This window comes from Indicator indicator, chromosome 17 (genome assembly GCF_027791375.1).
Source record: "Indicator indicator isolate 239-I01 chromosome 17, UM_Iind_1.1, whole genome shotgun sequence".
Taxonomy (NCBI): Eukaryota; Metazoa; Chordata; class Aves; order Piciformes; family Indicatoridae; genus Indicator; species Indicator indicator.
In genome coordinates, this window is record NC_072026.1 from 14,337,258 (window position 1) to 14,356,472 (window position 19,215).

At 45.6% G+C, this 19,215-nt stretch overlaps 1 protein-coding gene across 1 annotated transcript; it reads right to left on the reverse strand.

The window, feature by feature from the left end:
• Positions 1-4,108: 4,108 nt before the first annotated feature.
• Positions 4,109-18,972, reverse strand: PGK1 (phosphoglycerate kinase 1). The gene is made up of 11 exons (XM_054388513.1): positions 18,830-18,972; positions 16,124-16,174; positions 14,877-15,032; positions 13,154-13,298; positions 11,005-11,108; positions 9,656-9,775; positions 8,004-8,118; positions 7,553-7,732; positions 6,500-6,677; positions 6,137-6,235; positions 4,109-4,581 (listed from the first exon to the last, which is right to left on the reverse strand). The coding sequence occupies exons 1-11, from the start codon at positions 18,892-18,894 to the stop codon at positions 4,541-4,543; spliced, it is 1,254 nt and encodes a 417-aa protein (XP_054244488.1). The 5' UTR covers positions 18,895-18,972; the 3' UTR covers positions 4,109-4,540.
• Positions 18,973-19,215: the final 243 nt, after the last annotated feature.

Below are 19,215 nucleotides of genomic sequence, written 5' to 3' on the forward strand. Positions count from 1 at the left end.
GGTGGGCGGGGGGCTAAAGGACCGGCATTGACCTCAGACTGGAAGGCAGAGGGAGCGGACAAGAGCGGGGTGCCATGGGGAGGAACGGGGCCAGCGCGGCCGTTAGGCGGGAGCCGGCGCCGCACGCCCCCGCCTCAGCTGCCCCTCCGGTGGGGGAACCTCAGCGCCTTCTCCCGCTGCACCTGCCCCCGAGCCCGGCATCCCTGCTGGGCAGGGCGGCCGCGATCTCCTCTTCGTCTCCGCGGCCCGGAGGGGCAGTAGCCCCTCAAGCAGCCGGCCTCGCAGCAGCGGCCTGAGCCTCCCTCCACCCACCGCCAACAGCCGCTCCTTACCCTGCGGGCGCCTGCCCCAGCGGCTTCCCGCTCATCCATCTTGCTCCTCTTTCCTCCGAGGTGACAAAGCCGGCATGACAATGAAAGACACCGAGGAGCTCTGGGAAGTGCCTACCCCAGATTCAGTTATTAACTTTCAACAGTCGGCTGCAACTACGACACCCGGCATCCCTCGCTGAGCCAGCGCCTGCAAAGGCGGCCGGGAAGCGTAGTCCTCCCGCCTCGCCACCGCCCCGCCCGCCAGCCCGCCGGCGGGAGCTCCGGCCCGCCCCACCCGGTCTCCCCGCCCCGGCGACGAGGGAGAATACAGTCCTCGCTGCGAGGGCGTAGGGAGCTAATTCGGTAGTCTTGTTTAGGTTTCCACGGCGTGGCCGATGAAGGAGAGGTGCTGCAGGCGGTTCTCATGGAGGCAGCTAATCTCCAGCAGGCCGGGGACACACCTGAGGGGCTCAAAGTGCAGAAGTCCTCGATGAAACACTGTCTGAGCTGTGAAGCACACCGAGAAGGCAATCACCAAGGGGAAGACAATGAAAAAGAGGGAATTGAGATGTTGATCCTTTCCTTCAGGAAAGGGGGATGCCTTCCCCGCCGTCACGGCGTCACTCACAAAATGGCCGTTGCCCACAGGAGGCCCCATTCCTTGGAAAGCAGAGCCTTAGAAAAAACGTTGTGATGTTTTAGCAGTTACAAAGGTACGTTTGCCACAGCTGGCCTCCAGATCTGCAAGTATCAAATATGTCCTGGGTCCCCTCTGCCACATCAGCGTTGATGTCCCTTCATAACAGGAAAATTTTCTTAGCCCTAAGAGGGTGATCAATGCCTGGCCCAGGGCAGTGGTGGAGTCCCCATCCCCGAAGAGATTAAAAAAATGCATAGATGTGGTGCTGAGGGACATGGTTTAGTGGTGGACTTGGCAGTGTTTGGTCTATGGTTGAACTTGATGAACTTAAATGTCTTTTCCAACCTAACTGATTCTGTGACTCTTACGTTCCTGCCCATGGCCACCAGCGCTACGGAGTCACTGCTGGTTTTTAGAAATACCATTTTCAAGTACCATTAGATTGCATATTTTACAACAGAGAAACCCTTTCTCTGCATCCCACAGTTAACAGTAAATTGTAAATCTACGGTAAGACAACAATGTGAGACCTCATATATTTTAGCCTTAGAGAAACTTAATTTCTTTACAACAAATTTAAAGTCTTACATATTGGATTTTTTCATAATCTCAGCCATGGGGACTTAAGTGCTTTCTACTTCACCTGGGTCTTATTATCAGCCCAATTACATACTAAACCTATTAGCTTCATCATGCTGTGATCTTTTTGTGACAGCTTTATCTCCTGTCTCTTCCACAGCATTTCTAACTAGCAATGCTTCTTGCCCCTAGAACCTTCTCAATGGAAGCAATGAACATTTAAAAGCAGAACTGCCAAAGATTCAGGCCTAGAAGAGTTGCCAGCAAACATGCCAAAATAATCTAGGAAGACCTGTGTGACTCCGGAAGGTTTAAAATGTAGTAAGTGAAGGAACTTTTAGATGCCTTAAGAATATTTTATCACTAAAAGAAGTATTAATAGGAAAAGCTTAAAAAATACGTGGAAACTCTGTCACTCAGGTAATCACCTGCCGGTGTACGGCTCCTGCAGCTTCGTGGTGAGATATTTCATGCATTTTTCTTTACAGATTATAAAGCTGAGCATCTCTTTGGCCTTGTTGCACAAGGTTTGCTATGTTGAGTACACAAAGGTGAACATTGCTTTAGTTAAAAAAAAGTCACGTGGAAACAAAGGAACATTTTAGAGATGTGAATAAGCAAGCATCCAAAATCAGGTAGAAAAGTGCTTTTAAGCAGGTATCTGTTCATGAAGCATTACTTCATGCCATATTTGATTACAGACAACTTTGTTTTCTTGCTTTTGATGAAAAAGGGAAAAAATGCAACAGAGCTAGTGGTCACACATCAACCTTTCACTGTAAACATGAAAAAAGGTGTGGGGGAAAATTCAGCTCACACTGACACACAGAGAGTGTCTGCTATTGCTCTGTGGAAATCCAGCAGCACAGGAGTGGAAAAGTGACACTAAAATGGATTGCGCTGGCACAAGGCCTTTTTTGCCAGAGCTATAAAAGAATAATCTGTTACAAAATGCGGTGGAATGTTTGTTTTTGTGGTATTGGATTTCCAAAATCCATAGTCTTTTTGTTGCCAACAAGATCGCTCCTTTCTTTGCCTCGTTAGCACAGCTGTCGGAGGTCTGCACCCCTGCCTGGAAAACATGAGTAGCAGTGAGAAAGCAATCCTAGCAAGAATCTGCATCAGTCATGCATAAGCAGACAATGCTTGGGAGATTTAACAAAGGAGTGAAGGAGAAGGAGGAGGAAACCACAGCATTGCAGTCATTTGCATTATTTAGTTTCTTTTCTTTCCAACAGTCACTTGTAGCTTTAAAGTGTAGAGTATATATTTCACACACAGCTTTATTTGGTTTAACTTCAGCATTACTGGGTTTGAATTTGCATCCCACCATGACACTAGACTAGTTCTGGTATACATCACATTCTTTCCTTTTGTTGATGTAATGTACATACATACAAATTAAGCTAAAAGTATACTCTGTGTTGTGGCTTACTGCTTACCTCAAAGATTCTCTCCACAGTTCATCCTGGCTTCTTTATATTATTCTGGCCCTGCAAAACCTCCCAAGACACACTCTAATGCTGCTGGGAATTCAATAGGAAAAAAAATGGCAGTGGGTGCTTCCCATCACTTTTCTCTGATCCAGCAGGATGATACACAACCAGTTCAGCTGGACCACTGCATCCTTGCAGTTCTTACAAGCAGAGCCATGATGATAATCTAGAACATACTTTTGGCAGCTCAGAAACCAGTTTGGAATCCTCCTTTGGTTTAGAGCCACCCTGAGCAACCCTCTGGGTCCTGCAGCAAGCACAGAAGCCAAACCCAGATGGTAAAAATGTAAATTTCTACTTCATGTTTGCATCAAGTTGGTGGGCCTCTGCTTGACAGGATTTCCAGTTCTGTAACATGCTCAAGCCACACACACACCTAATTCATAGAATGGTTTGCGTTGGAAGGGACCATAAAGATCATCTAATTCCAGCTCCCTGCCAGGGGCAGGGACACTTCCTACTAGACCAGGTTGCAGAAGGCCACATCTAACCTTGCTTTAAACCCTTCCAGGGTTAAAGGCTCCACAACTTCTCTTGAGAGCCTGTTTCAGTGCCTCACCACCCTCCTGGTGTATTGTTCAACTCATGGAAATGAGCCAGATGTGGCATTTCACTGTGCTGGTTTTAGTGCTTTTAGGAGCATGAACCTGAGCAAAAGTGCATTGCAGTTCCGATTGCCAGTGACTCAAAGCTTTCCCTGCCTCTGTTGGCAAAGTTCCCCCTTGCTTAAGATTAGATACATCAGTTGCCTACTATAAGGCAAGTTATCTAGATGAGAAACACTTTTAAATTTGGTTTTTATTTACTAGACTTGTATATTCAAAATTTCATCTTACTTTAGTACTTGATGGAAGTTCTAACATAACAGCATATCTGTAGCAACTTCCTTCCTTACCACTGAAGTTCACTTCAGTAACAACTGGGCACTTACAGATCCACAAAAGCAAAAGGATATTTATAAATATTCTAATTAGAGCAAAAAGGAAAAATATCTCCACCTTCTGATGCTGGGAAAAAAAATATTTTAATACAGACAGCTCTAAAAATCTGAAAGAAGGATCACATACAAACTGAGAGCACTTTAAATATGTTTATTCAGCAGCTATTACAATCAGCCTCCAAAAAACTGGAGTCCCCTCTTGTTTCTGAACCGTGTCAAGTGATGAAAATACCTACTAAAGAACATTGAAGCTAAACAGTGCACTCCTTTCTGAGAAACAGACATCTCTAACAGGGATTAATCTCTTTGAAAAGGCAAAATATAAATATATACACTCTAAATTCACAACAACAGTTTAAACTCACTACGTTAATTCAAGTGGGAGAACAGTGGACAAATCCACATCATGTAAACTGCAGTCGTAAAGTATCTCTTCTGTCTTTTCCTCAAAGCCTGTCTGATTTCGGTTTACATTTTGTGATCTGCCTGTCGCAGAGCTGGAATACAGAAGCGCTGAAGTGTTGAATCTCAGGGGCTGTGCACAGGACTGGGAAGTGGGGCCATACTCTCATTTCTACACGTTGCTCAAGGCGTCCACACCAGGAAGAACCTTACCTAGTGATGTAGTTAAAAGAATAGCAGTAAAGTTAACAACCCCTCTGCCCTCTAAAACCTAAGCTTAAATGTTGCGATTGCAAATGTAAAACATACCACAAAAAAAGAAAATATCAGAAATGAACTTAAAAATAGCAAAGCTTGCCCGTACAAATACTCCTGTGTAGCTCTTCAGGCACACAGGCATTTCATGTGGAAGAGTTTACCCCTTAGGGCTGCACTGAGAATCCAGAACACATCTGCTCTCCTGTGTCAGCAGACATACTTAATGTAGTCATCAATTCCCAATTAACAATGGTGAATATCTATCCAAGTCTCTGCTGAGGTCAGACTCAAACACCTAAGATCTTTTTCCATTAAGTTGGATGGAAACAGAGCTGCTGCATTTCCCCTCAGTCCCTATCGGGATGTAAATAGAATTTGAGTGTGTGATGGAAATTTTAAGAAAGAATTAAGAAAAAAAAAAACAAACCTGCCTACAGGTCTTATCTTTTACTGAGTCTAAATCAGCCAGTTTTAGGTATTGACACACCTCATTCCAGCTGGTAGAAGCAAGTAATATGCTCATCTCTGCACATGAGATTATTGAAATGCAATGTCTATAGCATTTGTAGCTTTTTATCTGACTTTAATGAGGAGAGACCATTCTGGGTTTGCTTTTCTTTCAGTAAATCTCCCTTTTCTAATGCTCAAGCTGTGTGGCAATACTGAATTTTAACACTGTTCACAACTCACTAATGCTGGGGTTTTGGATAGGTTTTTTTTGTCTTTTTATTTCTTCAAACTTCAGAAGCTTTTTTAATTAGCCAGACTTCCGTTACATTTAAAAGATCACACACACAAACCCACATTTTGGGCCAAAACTTAGACGAGTTTGTCCTTTTGAATAAATTGGTTGCACAGTATTTCCTTCAAGCCATCTGCATTCTTTCCCTTTACCACCACTCCCTAGGCAACAGAAACAAAAGCTCTGTCTCCCATCTAACTGCTGGAAACTCACAGCTGCAATGCAGGGTACTGCAGTTCCTCTTTTTCAGAGGAGCTGACAGCATTAGATAATTTACACATATTGGGAAACAGCTAATTACCAGAGGAAATAATTCTACCCATTTGGAATTCCAAGTGCCCTTGTGCAGGATTGTAAGGGATCACTAGGGGGCTCCCCAAAACCAGGGAGCTTCTCAAAAAGTGCTGGAAAGGAGGCTTCTGGCAAAAATTCCAGGTATTCTGATGAGATTTCCCTAACAGAAATGGGACATTTTCAGCAGTGATTAGCATGTCTCAGGGGATCAGCTACAAAAAAAGACAGCCTGCTTTCAAGGCCATTTTAATTTCTATACCAACATTTTTGCTTTCTGGAAGTGCACTCTCTGCTGTTTACAAGAATACTCCATTTTCTCACCTCTCTTCCTCTAGGACCACAACAAAGAGCTCAAAGCTAGTGGTAGAGCAGAAGAGACACTTATTCTATTGTATTTTCTTGAATATCAACACAATGCAGAGCACCCAGAACTACCTGATTTGATCAAATCAGTTAAGATAAAAGAGCAGTTACCCTCTAGCAGTTCCAGGCTGGCACCACCTCCTGTGCTGACATGGCTAACTTTATCCTCCGTGTTCCATTTGGCACAGCAGGTAGCTGTATCTCCACCACCTGTGGTACAAACAGAATCAATGAGCTGCGCAAGAAATTCAGGTTTTGATCAGCTTCAGGGCCATAGCTACAGGCTGCTCCTGCTCCCAAATACACAGCATTAGCACATCCTGCAGCTTTTAAAGCCTTGGGTCCAAGCTGAAGGACAGATGAAAACATGAGAACAGAAGAACAATTTGACAAATATTTTTATCATGGTACTGGCATGCAGAAGCTTTCTTGCTGGATTTGGAAAGACAAAACCAAACATCTACAACTACTTACCAATAATAGTGATGCTGCCCTTTCCAGTGACTTCTACCACTTTGTCCATCAGGGCTTTGGTTCCTTTGGCAAACTTGTCCCACTCAAAGACACCAACTGGACCATTCCACACAATTTGCTTGGCCCTTCCCACAACCTCAACAAACTTCTTCACACTTTCAGGGCCACAGTCCAATCCCTAAGGCAAGTAAGGAAAGCCACAGATATACTTAATGCTGATGCCCATCTCAAATCACCAATGGCTAACTGGGATCCTCAGAAGCTTCCCTATCACTCCTGGACACACAGAGAGTTCCTCTGCTCTGAATATTGACGAACAGAAAGATCTGCCAGCAGCAGCTGCTGAAGTAAGCTGGAGTCTGGTGTGGTGTTTATCTTCCCAGTGCAAATAAAGTCATTTTTCACCTCTCCTATGGGGAAAGGCTAAGAGGTAGGGTTGGTGGAGAAGGCTCCAGGGAGACCTTACAGCCTTTCAGTACTTAAAGAAGGAGAGAAAGATGAGGACAGACATTTGAGCAGGGTCTGTTGTGACAGGACAAGGCGTGATGGGTGTAAAGCAAAAGAGGGAGGTTTAGACTAGACAGAAAGAAAAACATTTTCACACTGTAGGTGGTGAGACCCTGACCCAGTTTTCCCAGAGAGGCAGTAGTAGCCCTATCCCTGGAATCATTCCAGGCTGTTTGGGGCTTTGAGCAACCAGCTCTAATTGAAAATCTCCCTGATAACTGCAAGGGGGGGTTGGACTACATGACTTTTAAAAGTCCCTTCCAACTCAAACCATTCTGATTTTCACATCAATGTCAGCTGCCTGAAGCCTTCATTAGAAACTTTTGGCAAAGCTATTTAAACTCTAGTCAAATAAAAAGGATTTCTACTGCATTTAGATCTGAAAGCTTTAGAGTTTGTTCTTTTAATCCAAATCTTACAAAAGCTACTTGAATGCCTTGAGAAATATTTGCAATGGATCACAAATGCTCTATTCCTTCGAGACATGTCCTTCCCACTCCACTGCTGCCTGCTACTTCTTCCAGTGCCTTGCCTACTAAAACCTACCATCCAGCCAGCAGGAATGCCTGAAGTCACTGTAGCTTCCCCAGTCTGTGCATTCTCATCAAATTTGTCTGCAGTGATGAAGTCAACAGGCAGAGTAATCTTCACACCATTCTTCTCTGCCTTGGCCATCAGGTCTTTGACAATTTTTGACCCCTCTTCATCAAACAGAGAGTTGCCAATCTATTTGGGAAAAGTAAAACAAGTTACCAGTCATTAGAGAAGAGACTAGCAGAAGTCAGGCCAAAGTGCTCAGACAGCAATTCTGGAAGACTGTTTCTCAAAGCACCTAGCTAGACATGGGCAGTAATCTGATTTTTGCAATGCAATTTTAACTTCTCAGTGCTCCCTACTCCTGCAGAGTACAGATAGCCAGTTATCAGTATCCGAATATACAAGAGACATTCTGACCATATCCTTACTAGAAGCAGATAAAATACTGTTCTTTTCATACCTCCATGTTGTTGATCACTTTGAGGAAGGTGAATGCCATTCCACCACCAATGATCATCTCATTGACCTTATCCAACATGTTACTGATCAGCTGGATCTTATCCTGAACTTTGGCTCTGGTGAGAGAAAGAAGGAAAAGAATAATGTAGCCATTGCCCAAAACTCCTCAAGACAGAACTTACTCTCTAGTAATCTTTAGCTAAGACAGCATGAATCAGAATGGCAGGGGTTGGAGATCATCTAGTTCAACCCCCAACACGCTAAAGCAAGGTCACCCACAGCAGGTTGCCCAGGATCACAATGTCCAGGCACACCTGGAATCTCTCTAGAGAAGGAGACTCCACAGCCTCTCTGGGCAGTGCTCTGGCACCCTGATAGTAAAGAATTTTTTCCTCATATTCAGAAGGAACTTCCTGGGATCCAGTTTTGGCCATTGTCCCTTGTCTTGTCATTGGCCACCACTGAAAACAGTCTTGCCCCATCCTCTTGATCCTCACTCTTTAGATATAGATTAGCATTGAGAAAAATCACCTCTCAGCCTGCTCTTCTCCAGGCCCTGTGGTGCTTTCAAGCAGCTAAAGGTATTTTCTGGCTCTGAGACACTCTCAGAGCTTCTCCTTTCACTCACTAAGATGCAGTCAGCATTCATCAGTACTCTGGGACATGCTGGTCACATACACCTCTCAGAGAAGGTGATTTTGTTCCCACTGGATTTACAACACTTGCAGACTTTACTAACAGGCCTGATGTTTTAATGCTTTGGCCATCCTAGCTGCTGCTCTAACTTGAACATATGATGAGGTAACCAATAAACTTTCCCTTGGTAATACACTTGCACCTTCCATCAAAGGCAGCAAGAGATGTCTAGCACCTATTAAGAAGAAGAGGGGCTCACCTGCAGCTGTAAACCTTGGAAAGGTACTAACAAAAAGAAAAAAGCAGTGTACAGTCCAAACAGGGTCATGGAAGAAGCTTAAAACCACGTAAAAAATAAATATTCTTTTTAAAAAAGTATGGATGAAAAGAGTAGGATTTAGCCACATATTTCTATGAAGAACATGGGAATCTTATGGTGTTATCCTTTGTGTTAATTAGCAAAGTATTTTGATTCACCTGACAAGCTGAATTATACTGGGCACACTAAACTGGGCACACATGATGACGACCAACATCAATGTGAAAATATTTCTACACACAAGCAGGCACTTGGTTTTGTTTCTCTGCACACCAGCTGCATGGAAGAGTGAAGCCCAATCCAGCTACAGCAGGTGACCATTGCATGACAGGTCAATTTACACAGTGCTGAGCCTGAAGGATGCTTGTACTCTGAACCCTAGAGGAAAGGTCACCAACAATGTCTCAGGGCCATCATATCTACGTAACAGCTCTTCAGCTTCAGTTGTACAACAAAGTGCTCTGTACTGGGAATGTAGAAGGCCAAGAGATAAGATGAGCAAGCCCTGATAGTGTCATCACAGTAGTGCATGGTCAGTTAGCTCTTCCTAAATCCACATCTCAGATCTTATGACTTACCTACAAATCTGAACTGTAGATACAGTTAAAAAGAAACCAAAATTGGTGAACCAAGGCAAAATAGCTTTTCATTTGTCATAGGAGAGTTAAATACAGAGTCAACATGTTCTTGAGTCTTACCCTCCAAGAATTGCTAGGAAGGGTCTCTCTGGACTCTCTAGGGCCTTAGCAAAATAATCCAGTTCTTTCTTCATTAAGAAGCCAGCAGCCTTCTGGGGCAGATTAACACCTACCATGGAGCTGCAGAATAAAAGTTAGAGTGAGGAAAGGAAAAAAGACCTCTCAATATAGGTCCAAACACCACCCCACCATCTCACAACATCATATGCCAATCCTTTAGTCAGCTGCAGCCATGAGAATAGCTATCACCTGCTTGGAAACACAAGGGAGGATTCCATTATCCTGGTTTGGTAAGATGGCTGCACATTTTCCAATGTTTTTTTTGTATCAGTGTGAGAGCTGAAATCCCCCCCACCAACAATAACCAGGCTAGCTCAGTCTGGAAAGCAAATGAAAGCTGCATTTACAAGAAAATCTACAATCTATGATGAACTGCAACGAATATGTAGACATATACAAAATTCACAACATTTACAAATATATACAATCAACAGAAAAGCACAACCAAGCCCCCTTTGCTTCCCCCGAGAGGGGCCTTCTCCCAGGGGCCCCCCTGGCAGAAAGCAGTTAGTTAACAGCAAAGAGGCTGTTAACTTAGCTCGCCAAGGTCAGTGTGTTATCTCCAGCCAGAAGAGAAGAAGCAGCAGCCAGACAGCCCAGGAAGTTGCCCCGACTGTCCAACTTTGTTTTGAGTGGTCATTCTTAAACATTTCTATCTATCCAATGCAAGTGTTTAGAACAATCATTATTTTGCTTTCTTACACCCAGTAGTGACTTATTTACACTCTTTCGCTTTCTCTGCTTGAACTTTGAGAAGAAAAAATAAGAGACAGTTTCAAACCATCACATTTTTTCACAGACACACTAGTGATTCAAAATGCTGAGGGACTTTTCAATAAGCACAGCAAAAGCAGACATGTCTTCCACCAAAAGCAATGGATTATGAAATCAAGCTCAAAGAGGACCAGCTGAGCTTGCAAGTACATGTACCTAAAAACATTCCATGAGAATAATCCATCTGCAGCTATTAATCTTTTGGAAAAGAGATCTGCTGCAATTGCAGAACAATTTGTACAAATCCAAAGCAAGTAATTTTTGTATCTTCAAAGTCTAAAATGTCAATACAAAACTTAAGCCCTTTGGCTGTCTCCTGTTCCCAGAGGACAGCTTGAAAGAGCAGACAGTAGTGACAGTTGACTCCACTGAACCCACTTCTCAAGAACAAACGCAGCAGAATGATAATGGGATAAGCCCAAAAGGCAGTTAAAACCCCTTGCATCACATTGTGAGTGTTTCTGTGGCACACGTCATTCTATAGTTCTGCCTGTGGAAGGAAAGCAGGTACACACCTGTGAGCACGGTGGGCAGTTCCAAAAGCATCATTGACATACACATCTCCCAGTTTAGAAAGAGAGGCTCTGAAAGCCTCCACTTTTGCAGCATCAGCCTTGATCTAAAACAAGAAAGAACAACAAGTTTGTGCTATTCAGGTGCACAGAGCTGAAACTGAAGTCAAAGTCAGCAATTAGACTGCAAACCCAAAGCAAAGTCAGCTGGAAAGACTCCATAGTTCATCCTGTGGGTCACTGCACTTTGTCAGCTCTTTCCTCGTCTCATAGGGGCAACATAAAGGTTTAAATGGTTTAAACTCCATGTTAAAATCCTGAAATTGCTATCACAGGCCTGAGGACTGTTCCCATATCAAGTTTCTAGTACATGAAAAGAGCAGGGATGAACTGCAGGCACTACCAACCTTTCAGTTACCCTCCAACAGATTCTGGTTTTGTGTAATGAATAGAGGTACCACAGAAAGGGTGTGTAGAGACACATCAGTGCTGGGAGGTGACAAAACAAACTCAAGCTCAGTTACTGAACAAGCAAAATGTGGTCTCCAAGAGCCATGGGTAAAAAGCTGAGCTCCTGAAAGACTGGATTTAGTGACCATGTTGAGGACTAACTTATAAACAACCTGCACACTACAACAAGCCACAGTGAAAACAGCCAACACAGGGAAGCTGGAGATAAGCTTAGCCATGTAGTGGGCAAGAACAGATGCATTTCTCTTAAAAAAACTTTTTCTCTACCTTCCAAGCATCCTACCATACCCTCACAGGTCAGTTCATGAACTTCAGTTTTCTTCCCCATCATGAAAAAGACAGCAGAGCTCACTGACAGTGACTGTTCAGACCTAGTTTACAGCCGCTTGCTGTAAACAGCCCAGACTGGAACTCAGGTGATCACCTCTCCAAGTACCTTCCTGCTTGATCAGCTCATCATCCCAAGTGCCAGCCCCAAGATGTAACACCATGGAGACAGTGGCAGGAAGGTCCTCTTGTATTCAGCAGATGGGTTCAGTATGGCTTTGGGTGCCCTTTTATTCATACAGACTGAGCAGATGACAATCCAAAGAGACTACAGAGATTACAAAATGAGTAGAAGTTGTTTCAGCTGCTGTGGAAACCCAGTTTCCAAGCACCAGTCAGTAATCTGCATTACCATTTCCACAGCACTGACTTTGACCTCTGTGAGGACAAGAAAGCAGATCAGCCAACAGCTCCTCTCCTGTTGTGCTCAGCTGCAGCATGTGTTTCCACATGCATGTGCCCAGCTAAAGAATCTGGGAATCACAGAAATCCACAAAACCAAGAGACTGCTTCCCAAAGAAGATGAAATTCCTGTCCCACTCCTCTCCCTGCCACCATGATGGCTTTGCGGCACAGTTCCAGCAGTAAATAATTCCACGCTTGCTCAGTTTTTCACTGCCATCTGCAAAGGCTTGTGTAGTTCTCTGAGCTACTTTTCAAAGTTACTGTGTCAGCCCATGAAAGGCACCACACCATGTCAGTATTCTACTCCACACCCTGAATCCAAAAGCAGCCAAGGCCTGCATAAAGTCAGCAGGGTCACCACTGCTAAGAAAAGAAGCTGTCTGGAGGAAGCATTCTTCCTGACCTTCAAGAAAATGTCAGAGGTGTAAGGCAGCCTGGTTCTAGATGACCACTCGTAAGAGCAGACAGGTTTATAAAAGGGTTTGATAATCCCTCTGCTGCAGAGTATTTAAACGTTATGTTGAAATACTAGCCAGATAATCACGACAGAAACATCATTCTTAGAGCCCCAGGGCAATAAACTGATTCCAACAGACCTTGGTTTTTGGTTTTGACATACCAAAATAACATCTAATAGGCAACAGCCAATTTCCTGCACAGCCCTGTTTTGCTTCTTTTTCCTTCTTTTACAGTCATCTGTAGCCTTTCACTTCAGATGTTTCACTGTGGAAATCCAATACATGTGATGCAATGCACAACTCAGTTTGACTCAATGTATGACTTCTGCACAGCATGAAGTATAAACGGTTGGACACGCTGAACTGAACCACTCTAACATCCTTCCAAGAGCAAATTCACAAACTGCACAGGCTGTTGGCTTTGTCCATCTGCAGCAAATAAGGGCTAAGACCAGCACAGACATGCACAATGGCACAGCTTGAAGTTTCACCTTGTTCCCTGAAGCGTCTTTCCCTTTCCCTTCTTCTTCTACATGGAATCGGAGGTTCTCTAACAGGATGATGGAGCCAGGTGCAGGACTGGCACAGGCCTTCTCCACCTCGGGACCAACGCAATCCTTCAGGAATAAGACCTCCCTGCAAACACAAGATATATGCTGTCGTCCCACCAGTGACTTCTTTTCAGGAAGGAAAGCATTCAAGAGCACTGACTCTATTATATTCCAAAAGTCCTGGCAGTCTGGGGAAGTCCCCACTGACTGGAAAAGGGGAAACATTGCTCCTATTTTCAAAAAGGGTAAGAAGGAGGAACCAGGGAACTACAGGCCAGGCAGTCTCACCTCTGTGCCTGGTAAGATCATGGAGCAGATTCTCCTGGAGGCACTACTGAGACAGAAGAATAGTGAAGAGGTGATTTGGTACAGTCAGCATGGCTTCACCAAGGGCAAATCCTGCCTGACAAACCTGGTGGCCTTCTATGAACAGGTCACAACCTTAATAGATGAGGGGTGAGCAACTGATGTCATTTACCTGGACCTGAGCAAAGCCTTCAGCATTGTCCCACAGCACATCCTGGTCTCCAAACTGGTGACACATGGGTTTGATGGGTGGACCACGAGATGGATACAGAACTGGCTTGATGGCCGCACCCAAAGAGTGGCTGTCAATGGCTCCATGTCCCAGTGGAGGCCAGTGACAAGCGGAGTCCTTCAGGGCTCAGTCCTGGGACCAGTCTTGTTCAACATCTTTGTCAGTGACATGGACAGTGGCATTGAGTGCACCCTCAGCAAGTTTGCTGATGACACCAAGCTGTGTGGTGCAGCAGACAGGCTGGAGGGAAGGGATCCATCCAGAGGGACCTGGACAGGCTGGAGAGGTGGGCACAAGCCAACCTCATGAGGTTCAACAAGACCAAGTGCAGGGTCCTGCATCTGGGTCGAGGCAATCCCAAGCACAAATCCAGGCTGGGCAGTGACTGGCTGGAAAGCAGCCCCGAGGAGAGGGACTTGGGGGTGCTGGTGGACGAGAAGCTCAACATGAGCTGTCAATGTGCACTTGCAGCTCAGAAAGCCAACCAGATCCTGGGCTGCATCAAGAGAAGTGTGGCCAGCAGGTCGAGGGTGGTGATTCTCCCCCTCTACTCAGCTCTGGTGAGACCCCACCTGGAGTACTGCGTCCAGTTCTGGAGCCCCTATTACAAGAGGGATATGGACATGCTGGAACGTGTCCAGAGAAGGGCCACCAGGATAAGCAGAGGGCTGGAGCACCTCTCCTATGAGGACAGACTGATGAGAGTTGGGGCTGTTCAGTCTGGAGAAGAGAAGGCTCCAAGGTGACCTTCTTGTGGCCTTCCAGTATCTGAAGGGGGCCTACAAGAAAGCTGGGGAGGGACTTTTTAGGATATCAGGGAGTGACAGGACTAGGGGGAATGGAATAAAGCTGGAAGCGGGGAGATTCAGGCTGGACGTGAGGAAGAAGTTCTTCACCATGAGAGTGGTGAGAGCCTGGAATGGGTTGTCCAGGGAGGTGGTTGAGGCCCCATCCCTGGAGGTGTTTAAGGCCAGGCTGGATGAGGCTCTGGCCAGCCTCATCTAGTGTGGGGTGCCCCTGCCCATGGCAGGGGGGTTGGAACTAGATGATCCTTGTGGTCCCCTTCCAACCCTGACTGATTCTATGACAGGGCCTGATGCAAACTGCCCTGCTCTTCTACTTTACCTGCCCATGAGTGATTTAAGCTCCACAGCTACTGGGGCCAAAGAGAACTTTTCAGGCATGGGAACACCATCCGGGCGACCCAAGTGACTCATCAAAACCACCGACTTAGCTCCATGATCCAAGCAGTGCTTGATGGTAGGAACAGCTGCCTTAATTCTATAAAGGCAGAGAAGAACAGATTAAAAATTAATTCAAACAGCATTTACCAGGCAAGGAGACTTAATGACCATTTACACAAGAGCCCTGGGAGTTATCCGTCAAAAACAACAAAACATATGAAGCACAAGAGCTGGGCAGAACAATTACTTAAGAAGTTCATACTACCTCTGATTCACACAGTTTAGCCTACCTCCCACCAAAAAACAGCAGGGCATCACCACCAGTCAGGGAAAGGATGGGCTTCTTAGCAACCATTGCTAGAAAAAGTATGTAGGAGACTAACCATACCCCATAGAGCACAGCTTTCCCTGTGGGGCTAACCCAACCCACTCTTCTCCTAGGTATCATGACAATCCTGAAGCAGAGTCTGGAAAGCAGTAACAGAATTCTCCATCCCAGCATGTTTTCATGTTTCACTGTTCTCTTTCATGCAACATAAAAGACATAAGTAAAAATGTACTTTGTAATCTAAACCCTATTGATTGCTTGTAGTAAGAAGTGCCAGGACACACTTGAACTTTATAGGGCTTCCTGGTTTAGTCTGTGATGCTGAAGCAATACAGAAACAGCAGGAATGCTGAGTGGTGAGGGTATTGTGGTGAACAAAACTGGCATCTGCCTGTTAAGTGACAGACAAGACATCTGATATCCTGTTTCTACACCCTGTGTCTGTTTGCTGTACCAAAACAATTACTCTAACATAAGCCAACAAGTTAACACAACCCCAGGGTAACCAGGAGGCAGGAAGACTTCTGGTTACTACCAAAAAATCTAGGAAATTTTCACACACAGCCAAAGGGATGCAGTTGTGAAATGCTTGTAATACTTCAATCATATTAAAAAAAATAGCTTAGGATCTGTACAAGACCTTTTCTATATGCTTTCCACAGCAGTTATGGTGAGAAGAGGCCTTGTAGTTAGTGTAGCTTGCTAATTGATGGAGGGAGTTTAATTAACAATTGTTGGACCTTGTCTGAAAGAAGGTAGGAGCAATGACAACTTCATCAGGGACTGGTAACAGGACTGGGCTAAAATCAGAATGAAAACAGACTTTGGGGCTTCCATCTGGGATGGACATGCTGGCTTACCTTTGATTGTTGGTTATTTTGTGATCCTTCATTGGAACATTGAAGTCAACCCTAAAAAAAACACAAATACAAGTAAACACTCCACAAATTTCCTTTACAAAGAGTGAGAGAACCTGACAGTGAAGGTGCTGTCTAGGAAAGAAAATTACAATTAGAGTAAGACTGTCAGCTCTGCCATGTATGCAAGCTCTGTTTTGAAATCAGTCTGTAACTACCCATTTCTGCCTCTAATAACAGAACACAAACTGAGAACACCTGATAGAATGCTCAATGACCCCAGTGGTAGTGATGATGAAGTAGGAAATAAAACAGACTGAAGGAGCTCCCCACAACCTTCTCATCTTAAACAGCAAGTTTTCAGATCACCAGCTACGAACTCCTGTGGAAAAGGAAGGAAACAATGAAAAGTGACATTGTGTTCTCTAACAAAGCCTCTAAAATACTTGGTTGGAGCATTATGGCCAGCAGGAAGGCTGGCCCACTACAAATTTCTGTTCTCTGCAGCTTAGTGCTGTGGCTTTATCACATTTCCACTGAAGACCTGACCCGAGGTAGTTCTCCTATGATGAAGGATGGAATGGAGGAGTTCCAGCAGCCATTTCTGACTGGCATACCTTGTGCCCACGTGCTGAGTAGCAGCTGCAGGAAACTGTGTTGCGTAACAGCAGAAGCAGAAATTACTCACAGAGTGGGGAAGGGAACAGCTAATCGACTGTAACAGCGTATCAGAAGGAGGAAAGCGGAACAGGGTGTTACAGTTTAGCCTCCGTCCTTCTCTATTAAAGAATAACACCACTCAGGAAGATGCAGCTTGCTCAGCACAAGAAACACATGGAAATAAAGACGAAAGCTGCCAGTAAAACAGGAGTAGCTGAGCAGAAAGAAATTGAACTGTCAGCCCCACACTGCAGCGGACTAATTCTAGAAAAGGTAAAGAAAAGGCCACTATCGAGCCATTAATCTAAAAGGAGATAACAGAAGAATGGTTCGCTTTAGAGAGCCATCAGAGCCACAAAAGAAAGACCCAGGTTAGCCTTCCTCTCCACTGCAGACAACTGAAATCTGAGCTCCCCCTGAATCCTCTCTCCTCCCCATTCCCAGTTTCGCCTGTAGTTTTGGCATCCGCACTGGGAGATAAGCAGATTATGAGCGCGCCAAATTGTGACGAATATGAGAAGATAGAGAGGTATAGATTTTAGCAGTACTGAGAGCACATGGTGACTTTTTCAGAGCCAACGAGATGCAGGCGGGAAACACAAAGACTGGCAATTCATCTGCTGCTTCACTTAGTTTTAGGAGCCCATCAAAGATTAACGTGCATTAACTATCACAGACTAAGAGCCAAAGCAAAGCTGTTCTCTGGGACACAACTCAGAAAGGGAAAAAACAGTCAGAAAAAAAAAAGAAATCAAAAGAATCAGTTGTTACAGAGATAAAAAGATCTTTTGTTGTACTGGATTTAGGAAGCACATGCAAATTCTGAGCCACCTTCTTCGGTCCTCATTACAAGGCCAGTTTCTGGTAGTCAAATTTCTAGGGAACCACGTCAAAATTAGGTAACAGAGATGGGATAAAAAGAATGAATTATCTGGCACAGACTAGAAGGAATTAGTTATGATGTTGTTATACCTGCTGACTGACTGAACAAGGTAACAGACACATAGTAGCGACATTATGGTGACCTTGAACAAAGAATCCCACAATAAGAGTGTTTTGGATGTATCACAATATACTTCGGTGCCATTATCTCCCAATATTTAGCAGCAATTCCAACAGAAGGCTTTTTCAGCAGGCTTTGATATTTTATAGATAAGCTATAAATCCCTGTTTGGGGGGTTTACACCAGGACGTGCTGAATACCTGCAATTTAATTCTTGTTACAAAGCACAGATATTATTTAGTGAGGTATCCACAGCCATATTTTCACTTTTTTATTCCAATGCTTCGGGGTTTGCAGGAAGGAAGAAGAGAACTGGGAAATAAGTCTCATTTTTAGTGCTCCTGAATGAAAATACGGTAGAATGGCTGGTTTTCCCCTCCAGCAGCCTGTGGACGAGGCATGTGCAAGCACAGTAGTGTGCCAAGACAGAGTCCTGCGGCTTCAGCTCCCCAGTACACGACGCCTCCCTCCCCCCCCCCCAGAGTGCACCTCGGGGAAGGCTGGACACTGTCCACGTCGGCTTCGCCAGGGCTGAGGAGACCTGGATTTACACTCCTCCCCATCAATCAATCACATCCCACTCGCAAGGGACAGACACGTTTTTGTTTTTTTTTTATGGGTAATTCAGAATGCACGGGGCCTTTACAACACTCGGCATACGAGAGAAAAAAACGAAACCAAAACCCTACAGAAATTAAAGTGCTGCCGTCAGACAAGAAGCTGCCGAGGACAGAGATGACTCGCTGCTGCCTGGGGAAAGATGCCCAGAAATCCGCCCGCCCCCGGACAGCCCTCCGAACCTCGCCGCACGTCCTCGGCCTGCTCGGACCCAGCCCGGAGGATGGGCAGAGCAGCCCCACCGGGGCTCCCCACCCTCCTCCAGCTCCGGGAGGCTCCACCATAGCCCCCACGGCCGCCGGCCCTCCTCACAGGGCCCAGCCGATAAGGAGTGGCAAGCCCGGCACAAGGGCACCAGGTGAAGCGGCAGGGCCGGGCTAGGCCATTCCTCCCGGCAGGAAGGCGTGCGTTGGGCCCCAGTTCCTCACCTCATGACGACCCGCTTGCCTTTCACGTCCACCTTATCGAGGGTGAGCTTGGTGGAGAGAGACATGTTTGTTCCCTACCAGATCCGATCCTACCCTCTGCTCTGCTCTGCTCTACACCGCACTTCTGTGGCACCACCCGCGCTCTGCCGCAGCGACTGCCAGCGCCACCGGCACCCAGCGCTCCCCGCCCCTGCCCGTCACCGATTGGGCCGCACTGCCTGCCGCGCGTGGCTACTGGCCGAGCTGCCTGCCCGTCGGCGGACTGCCCACCCCCGCGGAAGGCAGGTCACGTCCCACACGCAGCCTCGCGGCTCGGCCTAACCTGGCCTGGCCGCCTGCGGTGAGACGCTGCCTCAGCGCCGCTGCTGTGGCGTGTGGACGTACGC